Source organism: Cajanus cajan, chromosome 2, assembly GCF_000230855.2.
Source record: "Cajanus cajan strain Asha chromosome 2, NIPB_CcT2T_4, whole genome shotgun sequence".
NCBI lineage: Eukaryota > Viridiplantae > Streptophyta > Magnoliopsida > Fabales > Fabaceae > Cajanus > Cajanus cajan.
The window spans coordinates 73,770,349-73,788,703 of record NC_138518.1 but is presented as its reverse complement, the minus strand read 5'-3'; the positions used below and the strand labels follow the sequence as shown (position 1 = coordinate 73,788,703).

The 18,355-nt window shown below is 30.5% G+C and overlaps 2 protein-coding genes and 2 non-coding genes across 5 annotated transcripts; 1 reads left to right on the top strand and 3 right to left on the bottom strand.

The window, feature by feature from the left end:
* Positions 1-93: 93 nt before the first annotated feature.
* On the bottom strand, positions 94-8,507 carry LOC109804513 (actin-related protein 4). The gene is made up of 20 exons (XM_020366359.3): positions 8,249-8,507; positions 8,049-8,140; positions 7,270-7,446; positions 7,101-7,174; positions 6,725-6,805; positions 6,507-6,567; positions 6,318-6,367; positions 6,000-6,054; positions 4,990-5,067; positions 4,840-4,893; positions 4,311-4,364; positions 4,179-4,239; positions 3,376-3,427; positions 3,141-3,207; positions 1,658-1,720; positions 1,488-1,550; positions 1,344-1,406; positions 879-943; positions 490-558; positions 94-356 (listed from the first exon to the last, which is right to left on the bottom strand). The coding sequence occupies exons 1-20, from the start codon at positions 8,259-8,261 to the stop codon at positions 311-313; spliced, it is 1,338 nt and encodes a 445-aa protein (XP_020221948.1). The 5' UTR covers positions 8,262-8,507; the 3' UTR covers positions 94-310.
* Positions 8,508-12,217: 3,710 nt separating this feature from the next.
* On the bottom strand, positions 12,218-15,916 carry LOC109804567 (peptidyl-tRNA hydrolase, chloroplastic). 2 transcript variants are annotated; one of them, XR_003804519.2, is made up of 9 exons: positions 15,560-15,916; positions 15,186-15,270; positions 14,431-14,498; positions 14,049-14,099; positions 13,867-13,940; positions 13,131-13,189; positions 12,968-13,044; positions 12,698-12,881; positions 12,218-12,621 (listed from the first exon to the last, which is right to left on the bottom strand). XR_003804519.2 is itself a non-coding variant. In XM_020366421.3 (8 exons), the coding sequence occupies exons 1-8, from the start codon at positions 15,809-15,811 to the stop codon at positions 12,768-12,770; spliced, it is 780 nt and encodes a 259-aa protein (XP_020222010.2). In that variant the 5' UTR covers positions 15,812-15,915; the 3' UTR covers positions 12,218-12,767. The 2 variants fall into 2 exon arrangements, 1 of the variants encoding a protein (XP_020222010.2); XM_020366421.3 differs by having other exon boundaries at positions 12,218-12,881; positions 15,560-15,915.
* A 31-nt stretch (positions 15,917-15,947) lies between these two features.
* On the bottom strand, positions 15,948-16,019 carry TRNAD-GUC (transfer RNA aspartic acid (anticodon GUC)). The gene has a single exon. It is a non-coding gene; the product is annotated as a tRNA-Asp (tRNA).
* Positions 16,020-17,186: 1,167 nt separating this feature from the next.
* Positions 17,187-17,258, top strand: TRNAD-GUC (transfer RNA aspartic acid (anticodon GUC)). The gene has a single exon. It is a non-coding gene; the product is annotated as a tRNA-Asp (tRNA).
* Positions 17,259-18,355: the final 1,097 nt, after the last annotated feature.

Below are 18,355 nucleotides of genomic sequence, written 5' to 3'. Positions count from 1 at the left end.
TTCACACGCATTTAACCAAGACTCCAGTGCCATTCACACTACATGGAAGGGGGATGCAGTGGGATGCAGAATACGAAAATGAGGATGTGCCAGTTTTAGTTTAAGTTTAATTATATTATATCAGCCTCGACAGCAGATAAACAGGCTGTCGATACAACCTAGACAATGTCACGTTAGTTATATCAGCCTAGTCAAGCACTGAAGAGAATGGCATAAATATTAAAAATTCATTGATGACATGGGCACCCTGAAACTGCCGGGATATCAACAATGGCGAGAAAAAAAAATGTATTTACGGCCATTAGAAAACTCAAGGGCACTTTCTTTGGATATAAGAAGCACCTTGCTCTTCGTACCTATCCATAACACAGTGAAATAGCTTTGCATTAGAAAATTATTCACTTGAGTCTTCAGAATTTTTAATTTGGTTTTTGTGAGGTGAATGAACTTGAATAAATGAGGTTTTTTTTGCAATCAATTAATACTTACTCAGACTTGGAGAACCACATCTGCTGGAAGGAGCCAAGAGAAGCCAATATACTCCCCCCTATCCAAACACTGCATATAGAGTAACCACCATTAAGAGGGTACTATCTGCTTGAGGTGTAAACAAGCTCTCGCATATAAATCATAATACATCAATTTAAGTTGCGTGTTTAGAATAAAACTTGGTTACAATTTTTTAGGTGTAATTGGTATCTGATTGAAGAACAACACCAATTACACCTAAGGAACTATAACTATGTTTTGTTCTAAAAATAACTTATGGAGAAAGGAGGGAGAACTTGATAAAATGTCGCAACAAGAAAAACTCGTCACAATATGATCACAGAGATGTGAACTCGAGTGAGAGACACAAACAGAGATGAACATCCCACCTGAACCTTCTTTCAGTTGCATTTCCACTAGCAAATACCTTTACTCTAGCAGCTTGAGGGGACTCCTACAAACAGAAATCATATCTCAAACAATTTCTTTTTTATATATGAACACAATTGCCTACAACCCAAAAACTTCATTCAAGCATATCTGACATGTAAAAACATATCACCTCATACTGATCCGTGAGGATACCTGATAAATTCATTACTAATTACTGATTCTCAACTATGTTTTTCATGTTTTCCACAAAATTAAGTCAGTGGATTGTGTCTTTCTGTATATACTAGTGATGTCATGTGGCAAAGGAAAATTAATTAGAATTTAGACTAGAAAGGAGTACAAAATATTGGATTAAGATATTTAAAAGGAAAATAACCCAAAAAATATGCTATCCAGAAAATTGGCTTTCAGTGAATAAAATATATGCTTCTCTGTAAATTTCACTTCTCTGTAAATTTCACCTCTAGCAAGTCTTTCTCGATGCGTTCCTTCAATTGTTGCATTGATGCTGTACCACCAGTAAGCTGAGATAAACAGAACCAGTTTCAAAAAACTGAGAGGATGGGTAAGGCAGAGGGAGGGCATTAAATCAATATAGAAGTTACCAGTATGGTACTGAATAGTTCTCTACGAATGTCTACATCACACTTATTAATGCTCTCTATAATCTGCGCATATCCAAAAGAAACAGCAAAATAATGAGCAATGAGAAGAAAATTTAAAGTTGAGTATATCCTGAAAGAAAGCGTTTAAATTTACAAAAAGAAAAAATTACCATTTTTGGAAGACCACGAATTGAAGGAGCAATTTCTGCAAAACTCTCCATGCCAGGTATTGTCTGTGATTTACATCGAAACAGTAAAATTAGTGAGGAACAGAACACACTGGAACTGAACTGAACAGTATAAACACAGAATGTCATGAAAAAATCACGTGTTACAAATATTTTGAACAGTCACAAGTTCCAGGAGTTTCAAAATTTAGAGGCTACAAATAAGAAAACTTCAAACCTTTTTTATCCATTCACAAGCTTCAAATGTTTCAAACTCGAAACATTATTTTCATCAATCAATTACAATTTCCTAATACCCTGGATTATCCCAAATTAAGGGCAGTAAAATATTTATATATAAGATCCAATTACCTAATTCATCAAGATTAAGAAAATTAGTTAATTTAATTGATAACAAAAAATTTGTTATATTTATATATATTTTTTCAAAACTATTCTTGTATTACTTTTCTTTTTTAATTAATACTCATATATCTTTTAATCAATTTGAGTGCATGTCCTACACTATTACCAAATTAAGATAACACATTTTAATTAGAGGTATTTTAGTCTACAAATAATTAGTACATAAGACAATATAAATTGGTTCTTAGATAAAGGAACAAATAATTGTTCGAAGTTAGATCTTATAAATAGGAACGGGGTAGTAATTAATTAAACAAAGCTCATAGCATACTCACAATAAATATTGAGATAAAGAATAATATAATATCACCTGTAATATTCAACAACCTTGACCTATAATTCGTACCAATATAATATTTATCCTTTAATAAAACATTTAAAACTTTGGGAACAAATAAATTGATTGCAAGTGAGGAGACAAAAAAGGATCTTAGCTACTATATATCTATTCTATGGGCATTCAGTATTATTTAATGTTAAAAATAGCAGGGAAGGAGATAAAGAAAAGTTGGGGGGTAGACACTTCCTGTTTGATTTGATAGAAATCGGAATAATTGCTCATTAAAAGATACACAGAATTGCTTTGGAAAAAGCACAGAGGATCATTTTGAATTGTATGGCAGTTTATTTTAAGTATTATAATTCCTTTTTAAGGGCTACTATAGCATTTTCCAATGTTTAATCATACAGATCTATGTTCCCCTCTCCTTTTAGACTTCAGGTGGTATTTCTATAATTCTATTCATGCCTCCTGTATACCAAGTTTGCACTTCTGACATTTGCGTAAATAAAATGTAAATGATATCAGAATTTATCCTCCTAACACAAATTTATTACACACAAACATGAAGAAAAAAAAATGTCATACCGACAATTTTTCAATTTTCAACCTAATTCAATCTGACAACACATGATTCTTCCAACTAATCTTTTTTCTTTTATTCCCCAAAGCCTAGCATAAAATCAAACATTGACAAATTTATAAAAAGAGTATTAATGGAAAATTCTTTATAACAGATTAACCAACTAAAGTAAAAATCCAAGCATGCAATCCACACACCTGAACCAGTGATGGATTAAAAAGAATATCAGGAATCTTGAATCTGTCAGATCCAACTTCAATAATCCTGTGACATCCATGATATAAAAGTTAAATGATTATCGCAAGTAAACCAGATAAGCAATTATGCTTTAAATCAACCAAAGACATGTAGGTAGACAAAAGATAACAGACTAGAATGAAAGAAGACCATTCAAACAATTAAAGTATACAAGTCGAGTAAAGTTGGACTCACTGGCCATCAGGAAGCTCGTATGGAGTCATGGGAATGTTAGAATATGCACTCTCTGCCATGGAAAAGGAATAATAATGGATATTATGTCATATATAGAATCCAATAATAACAAAATCCAAGGAAACCAGGAAGGTAAAAGTGAGTCCTATTAACAAGTAAATGCTAAGTGCCGCCTATACTTAAAGAGCAGTTAATACACATAGCAAGTGCTTCTAGTTACCTATAAAATAAAATATTAAATTATTGTGCTTTAAATATAATAAATGCTCTCTTTTCCAATAAATATTTTCTACTTTTGCTTCCCACATTAGTCATTTCATCAAAACATTGAAAAATCATGAGCACATGAGCTAATCAATATGAAATATAAAGTAGAGAGCAAGTGCCACAAATTATGTCAAAGGAAACGTGACAGATCAAGTCAATGTATGTATAGCTTGTGAGGGAACTGCCAAAGCTGTTTAAACCCTATAGTTGCAAGCAATCACATCAGTACACTATACAATAATTACCATAACGTATTATAAAAGGAAAATGATCAGAATCAGAATCTAATTAAACTCGTATAATTAACAAAGAAAAATTCACTTGTTATGAAATAATATGATAATAGAGCTACAGTTAATATCAGTCATTGAAGAATGGAATAACATGTTATTTTCAAGCAAAAGTTCATCATCAAAGAGGCAAATGCACAACATAAATAAAAAAGGCGTGTATCTGTATATAACCTGTAAAGAATACAACGAACTAGACCAACATGACTCAAAACATTGTATAAAACAACAACAACTGGGACACACCATCATATGGAGAATCTGGTGTTCGGCAAACACATTCCTTGATGTCACTAGCAATCACCCTCTGTCACAATAAACAGTCAGCATTGAAAGGAGATATGACATAAGAAAAGAAAATTTTGGCAAAATACAGACCTGGGAGTAGAGTTTGTAGCTTTCTGTTGTATGTGGAAAATCAAGGTCTACAGTCTGGAATTCAGAAAAAAACAGGCAACAAAAATCACACTTCATTTGTATGTTTAACTGAAGTAATTATTTAAATCACGCTACATATAATAACATTAAAATTAATAACATTTGTGATTCCATAGAATTTGATATGAAACAAGCAAACAGGATGTACATCATCCCAGCAATGTACCACAACCAATAGTGCCATTCTTATCAAAGTCAATCTTGAAAAACTAATTGATCAATAAAGCTCGAGAGGATTAGAGGAATCATCAGCCAGGCCTGAATAGATGAGAAAAATGAAGTCCTTATTCCAAGTCATGATAGTTCTACCACAGAGCTGAAGCCCTAGAGGCAACAATGGAATATAACATTACAAGGTTGATAAAAGACATTCCTAACTTCGAAAACTAAGGGAATAACCATTAAGGATTGAGCAAAATAAGAAGACACAAGACATACTGCTGACAAGTAGTTGCAAATTATAAGATACCTGAAGACTTCCAAGCCGTATTTCCTTCTTCTTGAATGAATACCGAGGTCTTATCTTCAATAACAAAACAAAATAAAGCAGATATAAATATAGCTACTTTATTTAAGATGGCCATTAAAACAATAAAAGTAACTAATGTTTGTCACTCACTGTGATACCTTTGCCTTCCAAACTTTTCATCAAGCAATCTGTCAGAAATTCTCCTCCAATAGGAGAAGTTATCACAGCCTATTGTAGACATAAATAAAGACATAAGCAGACACCAGAAACTTGAATAAACCTTAAAGACAAAATACAAGGCTACAAATACTATATAATAAAATTCCTTCTATATTATACATCAAGGAAAGAGGATGAAAGACATCAACCACAGGCAGATAAAGAAACATTAATATTGATATCGAGTCATCAATGAAACTAAATGGAACTTGTATACCAATGTTTCAAACTCACCAATATGGAACTTGCATTAGTGCGTTCCACAAATTTTAAAGTTACTCTTCATTTCACAATGTACTTATGTTATATTTTTGTAAACATTGATTGAATTAGGTCAATCGTCATAACCCCTCATGTACTACCACAATTAGGAGGGCCTCCTAACAATTATCCCCAAAGAAGACAATTATTAGGAGGGACATCTTAGCCACAACAGTGCCTAAAGAAATGATTAGAGATACCTTGTTAAAGACAAAAAATGGCCAATCATCAACGACCAGATATTTTTTGACAATGTTGCAATAATGTCTCTTCATAGACACTTGAATAGCGAAAACTTAACAATTTTATTATATAAAATAAATAATTTCAATCGTGATTATACAATTAGAAAATTTCCCAGGTATTGTCAAAAATTTTAAAACATTACTTTTACCATATCCTTTCTTAGTCAGCAAAAAATATCAGATAATTTATCACATCATATTAAAAAACTTTAAGGAGTATATTGAATTATCAATGACTTACTTGAACCCCCAACCCACTAGTGATAATTTTTAATGAAGAAACATGTTTTTGGAACAATAGTGCATACACAAGAAAGCTTAAGTAATAAAATTAGGTCTTGGAATCATAAACAAAAAACCAAATACAATAAATATGCATAAAAAACGAATGAGTCGTCTAACATTATTTCTATTAGAATAGATAGCAAGCAATACCTTTTGAAGAACATAACCATCAAGTACCGGTACAACTGTAGTTGATCCACCACCACTGAGTTTAGAAATAATGAACAAAACTACTTATCAGAAATCTAGTATTGTAATGTGGCATACATATTAACTACAACTAATAAACAAAATGTTAGCAAGTAAAGTGACAACATCAAAAATTTAGTTGCAGGCTGGAAAGAAAAGGAAGACAAATGTATTGCACTGTCTTCCGAACCATATTCATAAGTAGGCAATAGCAATTGTATTACTCATCAAAATCACCACAGAACCAAACTGTAAGTCAACAACTTCAAAATCTTGTACCTATCAACAACTAATGAGGTGGCACGCCCTGATGCAAAAGATGTGAGAACCTGGTGTCATGAAATACTTCTTCATTAGTTAGTTCACATATTCATGGTTTCATGCCAACAATATATTATTTATCACAAATTTTTTTGTTGCAACTTGCAAGTAATACATGGACAGAGCAGTACAGAACATACGACTTACAGCATTCTTGGCCAAAAACAATGCTGGTACTTTATATTTTTCAAACATAAGTTCTGCTGCCCTGATACATAGACAGGAAAAATAATGAAAAATATGAAATTTAAAAATTGAAGAGTTGAAGCAAATTTTATTACTAATCACAAAATCATGTAACAGTGTATAAGCCAAAATCCAAAAAGCCAAATGAGAAGGGGGGAGAGATATTGTTGTCAGACTACCTCTCTCTCTGTTCTTGAGTGTTGGAACATGGTTCAGCAAGTAGCATTGGACGCTCTTTAGGATCAACTAGTAGGCATTCCCTGAATAATTTTTGGTAAACATAAAGTGAGATTTGAGTAAAAGTATGTCCTAGCATAAACAACAGGATATACCAACCACATGAGTAGTCTTTATACAAAAGTTGACTAAATTTTGGGACCACTGCATATAAAAAGAACCATCATGGGCTTCCTAAGAAATAATAACCTTAGTAATTGACAACTGCATATGCTATAGCAAGAAAATGATGATCCTGTTTACCACCCAAAAGAAGTATAAAAGAAAATGATGATCCTACATTCTAGATTATAGACAGATTTGGTAATCAGCAACAACCTCAAAGCATGATCCCATATGTTGTCTACAATATTCCAGTCAACAACAACCCCATTCTTCAATGGTGACAGCACCTGTTAAGCATAACAGAAATAAATTATTAAAACAAAATTTAAAAAAAAAAATGAAATGATTAATTAAAGTTTAACCTAGCAGATATTTCAAATACCTCCATATAGTCTCTGCGGTATCCTAGTGACTGAGATCCTACATAAAGTTTGCATTTTCCCTTAGTTTTGTCAGAATCATTATTTTTGGCATTGTTTTGTAAATCCCCAGAGGCTCCCGAGTTCTCGTCAGCATCACCAGTTCCATCAATGTCCATTTGATCAATTGCACCAACAACCTAAATAAAAACATGCAAAATAATATCAAAGCTATAAATAACCACGGCATAACTAATGTTAGATTTGCCTCCTCTAAAGTAAGTAATATCAATCATTAATAGTTGATATTTCAGCACATGATTACTAAGCATATGCATGTAATATTGATCATTTTATCCGCAATGACTGAGACTACTTTACTATCTAAAGTGATTCGCACATTTTAAAGGAGTCAGACCCGTTAATGTTAGTGACCAGTATAGAAATATAGACGAGTAAATAAAACATACAATTTCATCCTCAAAGATAACAATTCGTGTTGATTCGGTCCTGAAAGCTTGCACATATAAATTTAGTCCCTAGATATGTCCACTAGATGAAATCAAAACCCTCGCCATGGCGTGTAACGCCCGAGATACCTTCAACAGCACCAACAATGCCAAATAGAAATAAACGAAATGCACTTAGAAACTAAAAAACATGCAATGTGTGCAACGATTTATAAAATTTGAGGTACGCGAATCGTTGCAGGACCTAAAACAGACGCACATTTGGATTTGGCGAAGAAAATAACAGCAGAAGGTTTACGTGGCAAGTAGATCACAGTGGCGGAGGCACTTACGGAGGGAAAAACGGCCTTGGGAGCATCTTCGCCGGCGTAACCGGCTTTGCATGTGTGCGAGCCGAGGTCTATGACTATTGCCGATACTTCGTCTGTGAATTAAATTAAATTACGAAGAAAAGTGAAATTGAAAAGGAGACGAAAATCAGAGATTACAAAAGCTGAGAAGGGAGAAAAGAGAGGGGACAGTGAACACTCACCACCGCCATACATGGCTGGGGTTTGGGGAAGAGAATGTAGGTTCGGTGAGAAACAGTTTGGATTCCGAGGTTGAGAGTGCAATGAGCGAGAAGAGAAGAAAGGAGTGTAGACTGTAGAGAGAAGAAGGGCTTTTTCGAGTTTTTGTTGATGGCGGGTTTTGGGATCTCCTCAATCCATATCACATTTTGGGTTGGGCCCTTCAGATCTGTTGGAAACAATCATGGCCCGTGTGCTGCTTGTGTATTTTTTTGTTTTACATCTTCTATTTTTTCAATATGTATTTATTACATTTAAGTTACTTCAATGTCAAAAAACTAATAAGATTTAAATATTTAATGTATTGAATGTAAAATCTTTTATTTTTTAAATAAGTGTACTTTCTTAACTTCCTCCAACTAAAAAATAAGTGTTCGTATATGTATGTGTTTAAACAAAAGATATAAATAAATTTGACTCAATTGATCCTTTACATACCATAGTTGCAAATTATTGGATTTCATTTGATGGAGTTCATCTTCTGAATCATAGAGTCGGTCATTCTGTGCAGAAATCTAACATAAGCATGTTTGCATCTCTTGTTGAAAAAAATGGGGCCCAAAACACCCCAGAATCCCACAAAAAATACAATTCCCAAGCCCATGTAGAACTAATAATATACTTCAAATTTATCATGATCATCACTATCATCATTTTCTCTCGCAGGTTTTATATCATGGTATTTTTCATCTCGAGGGCATATCTTTGTAAGTGGAGGTCCACAGAGGTCAAGATTATCGATATACCTAAGGTTTGTAGAACCAAGTTGGGTCCCTGATGGGATTTTTCCCATAAAATTGTTGAATGATAGGTTTAAGACCTCAAGATAATGTAAGGCAGACATGGACTGAGGAATTTCTCCTGATAAATGATTTTTTTTAGAGATCAATGGACTCCAATTGTTCCAAGTTGCCAATCTTTTCTGATATTATTCCTGTCAAATTATTATGGGACAAATTCAAGGATTGTAATCCAATGAGCATATATATCTTTAAAGGCACACTTCCATACAAGTTGTTGCTCCAAATATAAGTAAATTTTTAATTAAATCTCAATAATTTTTTAAATCTCAATAATTTTTTTTATTCTTGATATCAAATTTCAATGGAAGTAGTATAGAAAAAATATTTTAATTGAAATTAGTAAAATTAGATGTTAACTAACTTTTTAATTAGCGCATACATTAATTAATTTTGTTTATATTTAAACCTAGTCGAAATATACTTTAATTTCAGAGTCGTGTTTATGATCATCTACCCAGAAAAAGAAGAAGACGACGAAGTCATCTTTATGCATAACAAAGCAAATTTGTTGAGAAAAGTATAAATCGGAGAAACTTGTGGTGGCAAAAGTGCTAATTTTTCCTTGATAGTGTTGATGAAAGTGATGGATAACCATTTGATACTGATTTTAGACATCGTTAGTAATGTTAGAATTTGAGAATGGGTCCTTGTCTAAGAGTGAGGGAGAGTAATTGCTGGTAACCGTAGCTTAATTATCACTTCATTTTTTTTATCTAGTTATACCAAACAGGGTCCAAAAGACAGATGACACATAATAACTCATACTTGAATATGTCAAATAAACCCATGGCTTTGGTAACTATAGAAAGCGATGAAAAACTCCTGCCTTAATTATCATTTCATTTTTTCATCTAGTAGCTTAATTATCACTTCAGAGTTGTTGTTTGACCCATAGCTTATTTATCTCTTAATTTTTTCACCTAGTTATATCAAATATGGAGTTTAATATCGATATTATATAAGTACATTTAATGCAAATCTTATTAATATATATTTATGTGATAAAATTCTATTTTTTATTGAAAAATAATATCAATTACATCTAAAAATTTGTACCTAAATTTTATCTTTTATTAAATCCTCTTTAATTTATATACATTATTTATCATCAATATTTTAAAGCAAAGGAAGTGCATCTTTTAATTTCAAAGCTAATTGAAGTGGTCAAAAGCAATATTTTTCCCTCAAAAGACTATTTCAATTAATAAGACAAATTGACTATCAAATATTGAGAATAACGTTATGTATTTTAATGCACTCTAGAGATAGGAGATTGAAATAGTATAAGCATAATCTTAAATTTAAATTATATTGTTGTCATTGCAATTTCTTTGAATAAAAAAACATTTCTTTTAGATTCAAATATATATATATATATATATATATATAATCTTATGAATATTAAACTCAAATATAAATAAATTTTAATCAACTTTAATCTATTTAATTAGTATTCTTCTTTCAATAATTTTTTTTTAATATCAAATTTTAAGAAAGATGATATAGAAAATAATTAATATTACATTTAAAGTGAGAATGTCATTTATTTTATTTTATTTTATTTTTAAATATTAAAACTGCATTGATAGTATGAGAAGAATATTAGGGTGTGTTTAATTTTAGAAAATATTTTCTATTTTTTTATTTTTAGAAAATAATTTTTATTTTCTAATTTTAAAATTTAGAATACATGTTTGATTTAACTATTTTCAATAAAAGTTCATAAAATATTTTTAGTATAAAATTTACAATCAAAATTACTCTTTTATATATGAATTAGAATAATATTTTATTTTGTAAATATTTTACTCTTTTCACTCTATCTTATATTTATTCTCATTTGAATACTCTCATTTCATAATACATGGATTTCACTATGAAAATGTGTAAATGTCTCTTATATCTATTTTTTTTTTGGTATCAAATGAACAATTTATGAAAATGTGCAAATGTTTCTTATAGTAACCAAAATTTAATCACGCTAAATATTAATCATATTTAATAAGTAATATTTAATTAAAATAATTAAATAATATAAACAACATATGTAATTAAAAATTTATAGAATAATTATATCTAATAATTCTTATAATATTAATATATAATACAAATACAAACACCAAACAAAACTTTTATGAACACAAAAAAAATAAAATATAAGACAAATTGATTGAATTACATGTACATAAAAATTTTAAATCTATTGAATTATGTGTATAAAAACAAGTTGGTAAAAAAATTTAATAATTACCATCACATACCACTACATTTTCAAAAGTGTAGAAAATAATATAAATGACATTTTTTCATTATCAATTTTGGCCTTCCTTTGAAAATATTTTCTAAAATTAAAAGTTATTTCTTATTTTTTTTAAAAATAAAAATAAAAAACGGTGAAACTAAACAGATCTTTAATTACCTCTAAATTAGCACATATCCGGATAGGAATATCTTTTAATTTCAAAGTCGTCTTTATGCATAATAAAGCAAATTTGTTGAAAAAGTATAAATCGGATAAACTTGTGGCGACAAGAGAACTCATTTTTCCTTGATAGCATTGTTGATGAAAGTGATGAAAATCCATTTGGTACCGATTATAAACATCGTTAGTAATGAGTGGGTCCTAATCCAAGAGTGAGGGAGAGGTTTACAACTCCTGCATGACTATTTGTCAAATAAACCCAAGGATTTTGTTACTAAAGAAAGCGATATATAACTTTTTTAAAATTAAATATTAGCACACGACTTTTAACCTGCTCCAACTTTTTAATTATCACTTAATTTTTCAGCTAGTTATATCAAACATTCTACAAAAAATTAGACAAACTAATTCTTACATATGGTTATTTGTCAAATAAACCCATGGGCTTTTATTACTCAAGTAAGCAATATATAGTTTCTTTAAATTAAGGACAAAACTTAAATATCATACTGCACTGTTGGTGTTACTCTCCAACCTATAGTATTGTACTGTACCTAAGTTGGTGTGATACTTAAAAATATCTGATCACCTATTTAGTGAATCTAACATAAATTTCACCTAATAATAGTCTCACCTATAGCAATTTTCATAGAAAGATAGGGAGGTACATTATACACAATAGCTTTGGTTAAAAAATACAGCTCGTATGAGCAAACAGCCAAAGAGTATAATTTAAATATATAGAAGTGTACAATAAGCCTTAAAGAGACAAAGAATGAGCAAAGGAAATGTGACGGGCAGATCATGACATCAAGCCACAGCAACTCTTGTATGAATACAGAACTTAAAAGACAAAACCAACACAAAAACTCGGGAGAGAAGCAAAGTAGTACACAATGCTAAAGAATTAAAGATCATAGTTAAGAGGGTAACCATTATAATAGGTAGCTACGTCTACAATTAATTAATAATTCCACAACATCATATTTTATATAATTCAAGGTGCTGGAAGTGCTCAAAATTGTTCAAACACAACAGCATGTAAACTCACAAGTACCTGAAGATTCCAAGCATCAGGTTCGAACTTTGTGCTGAAAGTTGAAACTGCTTTCTGAAAGAATGGATGAATACTTGGTTAAACATAGCTAGCTCTATCGAATTAAAAACAGAGCCCGGAACGAATTTACTCTTTTTAAGTTGTATCTCCTTGCTTGTTTCTTTGTACTTTCCAAAAGGATATTCTAAGTCAGCAATTCCTCAACCTGTTTGCTCTATCTTTTTGGCACTATTGACAAAATTTGCACTTTTATCAAATCCATCAAACAAAAGAATCCGCACAGCTTCTAATCCATCTTGCAATGTAAAATTCAACTGAAAGATATTTTTATCAACAATTAGAACTTCCACGTGCCGAAGGCCATTTTCAGTTCAAACGTCAGAAAAAATCAAATGCATACCTCTTCCCTTTCCTGTTTAGTGAATGTGCGAAGAACAAATGCTACAGGATCCAATTTCCCGGGAGGTCGTCCAATGCCTAAACAGCAATAAAAGCACAAATAGTATTATAAATAATTGAAATATAAATTGATATTTTTAATACTGGAAATGATATGAACGTACCAATTCTTAAACGGGGAAAACAAACATTCCCTTTAAAGTGATTAATAACACTCTTCATTCTGCCAAATAGCAAGGAAAACAAAAACAATGACACTTCATTTCTCTTCTACTTTGAAAGAAACAAGGTGAATGAATATAATATCAAACAATTAGGCTTCTGGCATGCCTCCCCAAAAGAAAATCACAATAAGAACCATTAAAATTAAACTTGAGCTGCCTTCCAATTATACTTGCATCAGTTTCATGGTATAAAACTATACAAAGCAAATATAAATAGAAAGGTTATGTTAACAGAGGAAGCCAATCAAAGATTCCTTCAACTTAAAAAACAAGGAAGCCAATTTCAAATATGGAGTTGCTTAGTTTATCCCTATAGTCATTCTAGTTCTCTGTGCGCTTGCTGTGCATATTGTCTTGGTTGTGCAGCAAAGCCACTCAAACACCCTTTGCCCCAAGAGAAAGGGAGGAGGAGTTTATGACGATAATATGTCAACTAGCATAAAATGATTATGTAGAAGCATTCTGCAAGTTGAGCATTTCCATGACCCAAATTGTGGGTGTAACTAAAGGAAGACAAATGTGGCATTTCAACTTTAAGAAAGATGAAGAAAATGGGCCTTGATATTCATAACAACAATGGACATGTTGATTTATAAACTCAATGAGGTGCCAAACCAGGCGTACACATGAAATTTCATAGCAAAAAGAGAGTGCAAGCAAAGGAAATTATAATTACCCATTGTGACCTCCATGCCCCCCCTTTGGTAGAAGCCGCAATTTTGCAAAAGGCAAATCCATGTCGTCAAAGATCTGAAAAAGAAAATTATTAATTGCATACTCAAGTAGATCATCCTTTGGCTTTTCTTTCATCACTTGCAAATGAAAAAGAACAAAGTAGTCATAGCATAGATATTATACCACAAGGACTTGTTTCAGTGGAATCTTGTAATATGAAACTATGGCCCCAACCTTCAAAATAGATTTAAAAATCAGCCAATCAACATCAAAAATAAAGTATTTATTACAGCAGATTCTGAGGAAGTGCAGATACAACATGGAATATGGATATGTTATGAGAAGGACATGGACATGGCAATTTTTATAAATAAAAAAATTAAAAAAAAATCACAGGATACAACATGACTATCATACAACATATAAAATTAGTATAAAATTAACGTAAAGACATGAATCTTTAAATCAAAAGAAAAAATTGACATCATAAGAGTGAGCATGAATTCACTGTAGATATAACAAATGTACATATAACATTTGAAGACCCTCCAGATAACAGACTTACAGATTCACCACTTGAATTCATAAAAGTCTGTGGTTTTGCAAGTATAACTGGTACGTCACCGATAAAACCTGCAATTGGTAAACAAGTCACAAATGCTTATATACTTACAAATACTTAATTTAATCTTTGCTTTTATCACCAACATTCTGAAATCTAAACCAAAATTACGCAGAATCGATGGCTGTCTGCAAAATTTAATCATTTATTAAAGCCATAACATGACCAGTGCATTGTTTAGAACATTGATGGATTCAGGTTTGACATGAAAATCCTAATTCTATCTTTACAACAAGTCAACAATAACAACAAAAGCCTTATCCTACTAGATGTGGTCTGCTATCTAGATAGATCATACAATGCCAAGACTCGGTTAAAAATCAATTTTTTTTTGGGATATTATCCACATGAGATCCCTTTCAACAATTTCATTCTTCCAATGTTCTTCTTGGTCTCCCTCAACCCCTTTGCGCAACAAAAATGATATTTCTGACTTAGTTTGAGAAAAATACGATCTTAGTAATTTGTCACTTTCTATACCGAGATAAAACTCAAAAGATTTAATACCCAGAAGTTGCGGTAGGAGCAGAAAGGAAAGTTACTTTTTGAACAAAGGGTTGTTGCAACTGCACTCAAATAGATCAAACTTCAATAAAATGGTAACTATGTGACATCACTCAAACTAAACGAACCGAAAAACCAAATTAATTAGAGAAGAGAAACATAAGAGGCAGGGTTTTGGTCTTGTCTAACCTAACCTTTTCCAAATAAGGCTTTGAAGGATACAGAACTCATAGATATCCCTTCAGCTTCAGCTATGGTGTCAACCATCTCAAATCCCACCTGAAACATTAAAAGCCCCAAAATAGGGTCAGATAGATAACCTATCATGACAGAGCTTCGTTCTGCTATTAAATTTAAATAACCCCAATCCCAACTGAAGCAAAAAATTTGCCTGTCTCTTTCTATCTGTTTGAATTTAGGTACCGAGGAAGTTGCTGGACATTATAATTTGAGTGCCAACGTAACCAAATGTTATGAAAATTTGATGTTTATGTGTATGTTTTATAACTATTCAAAATGATGATAATAATGGAAAGATGGCAAGGTATGAATATGATTACTAACTAACATTGTGGCGGGTGGCAGAGAACTTTTTGCCAGGATTTCCGAGTCCAACAATTAACCAAGGTAAAGTTTCCTTCTTCTCTTTGGATTCCGTTGAAGTTGATATGGAAACTGAAGAGGAAGAAGAATTTTGAATGGACATAATGCGAGACGGAGAAGAAGAAGAGAGAGACATATAGGGTCTTGAGGATGAGAAGCGCCACACAGGGAAGAGGAATTTCATTGATGCCACCGGAAAACAACAACCAATCTTCATTTCTTCAAAGATGAAATCAACAAACAAACATAAACCCTAAAATGAAGAATCCAGGAAGGTGAGGTTGAGGAAGAATCGAGGAAACTAGATAATACGCAAAAAAAATAAATAAATAAATAAATAAAAAATACTTATACGCCGTTGCCGGGGATCGAACCCGGGTCACCCGCGTGACAGGCGGGAATACTTACCACTATACTACAACGACCTGATGGTGGCTATCGTACTCGATAAAAAATTAATAACCTATTACAATTTTAATTAAGCTAAAAATAAAAACATACTAATTTATTTTAGTTTTATAAAATTAATTTCAATTTTTTTAAATGATTTAAATACATAATATAACTAATCTCAACAAGTAAAATTTATATTAAATTATATATTTTGATAATAAAAAAATAATAGTTATAAGTGATAATGATATAACTATATAAACACTACATTTTTCAAACAAAATTGATAATATTATGACTTTTGTTTTAATTATATGTTATTTTTATTTTCTTAATAGGTTAGTTGTGGGGAATGTGAATCTTACATCCTCTCGTATCTTCAAACATTATAATTTCATCACAAGAACACATTACTATTGTTATAATAATAATTTTCTATTTTATTTTTCTTTCAATACCTCTCAATCTCACCAAAGCTAATTTTATCCTTAACTCTTTACTAATAATGATAATATCAAATAGCTAATATTCATTGATCTTATTTTTATCTAGAAATATTTATTTTTGTTTAACACATATTCTATAAAAAAAATAAAAAAAATAAAAAAAATAAAAAAAAGTTACCTGATAGAAAGAATATGATTTGCATTGGAGATGATGGCCATATAATCAAATTCTATTAGTAATATAAACATAAAAATAAAACATAATTTTGTATAAAAATATATATAAAAAAAGGTTATCTTAATAAAACATAAAAACTAACTTTTATCCACGAAAATTGAATCTAGTATAAAAGTGTTGAATCAAGATTTGAATCCATATTAAGAAAGAAGATATTCACATTTAGTAATTGACCTTGTTTTGAATAAGATACCTTTAAAAAAGTTTAAAAAAAAATATTTTTTTATCATTAAAAAGCTAACCTTTTAAAAAGGAAAGATTATAAATAATAAAAAATATATATATAATATTATCAAATATATTACACATTTCACTATCACTTATAATTATTTTTTATCATAATATATATTTTGAATACAAAATTTAATGCTGACATCAAGTAGATCATGTATTTAAATCCTTTTTAATAATTTAAAATTAATTTGATTAAGCTTTAGAACAAATTAGTATGGTTCAAGCTTCATCGTAATTTAAAAGTAAATTTCAATAATTTTGTTTAGTAATGCTTTCAACTTGTCGTTGTAGTATAGTGGTAAGTATTCCCGCCTGTCACGCGGGTGACCCGGGTTCGATCCCCGGCAACGGCGATTTTGATACTTCAATGTTTTCGCATCAAATTATCTATTTACCACTGTCCACAATTTCTGACACTACTCAGCCTCTCTTCCTGCATTGCTGAATTATTCATGAAACCTCTGACACTCAAGTAACGATGGCAACGCGGGTTGGGTACGGGTATGCTGTAAAAAATTATTATTATTATTATTTATAAATTAAAAAAAATTAAAATATTTTTTATTATATTATAATTATAATTAAATTGTTTCTCTATTTCATATTTTAATCAAAAAATTTCTTAATAATTAAATAACTATAAATATTTTACATTATAATAAATAATTACACTTAATAAAATATTAAATTCTTTTAACATAATTCAATCGGAGACGGGTACAGGTACGGATATATATATACATACTTGCACCCGTACCCGATTTAATATATCGGGTTTTTCATCAGATATCCTCCATTAAAATTGAGATGAATTTGACTATTATTCACGAGTACGGATTTATTTGCTATCCCCACACTCAAGTTCTAATGTTTAGGAAATTCTTTAGTTACAATGCATTTCATACATAAATTCAAACTCAGAAAAAAAAATCAAACAAAATTTTGCTAACTCTAGTTGGTTATTCTCTTTTTTCTCTGTATTTCATACACTACCTACTAGTAAAAAAACTTATTCCCAATCATATTAAACTAAGATCTTTTTTATAATTGATTTTTTTTCACTATTTATCACCTTCGATTTATCCTCATTTATTTCAATCTGTAAATTGAATTTTAAATTCTTTTTTAAAAAATTACCAATAGTAAAAAAATAACTTATATGACAATTTAGTTTGTTTATTATAAATATAAAATATAATTTATATATTTTAAATTTTTATTTATTATAACTTTTGATTATAATATAACTTACTCATAATTATTTATTATAATTTTGAATTATAGAAAATAAGTATTTACCAAATACAATATATAAACTAAAATACAATAGTTATATAAAATTGGGAACATTACGGACTTTGTAGCTTTAGTATCATTCAATAAAAGTATGCAAGCGTTGAAAATTCAGGCAAACATTGATTTGATAAAAATATGCAAGGAAGTTCGCTGA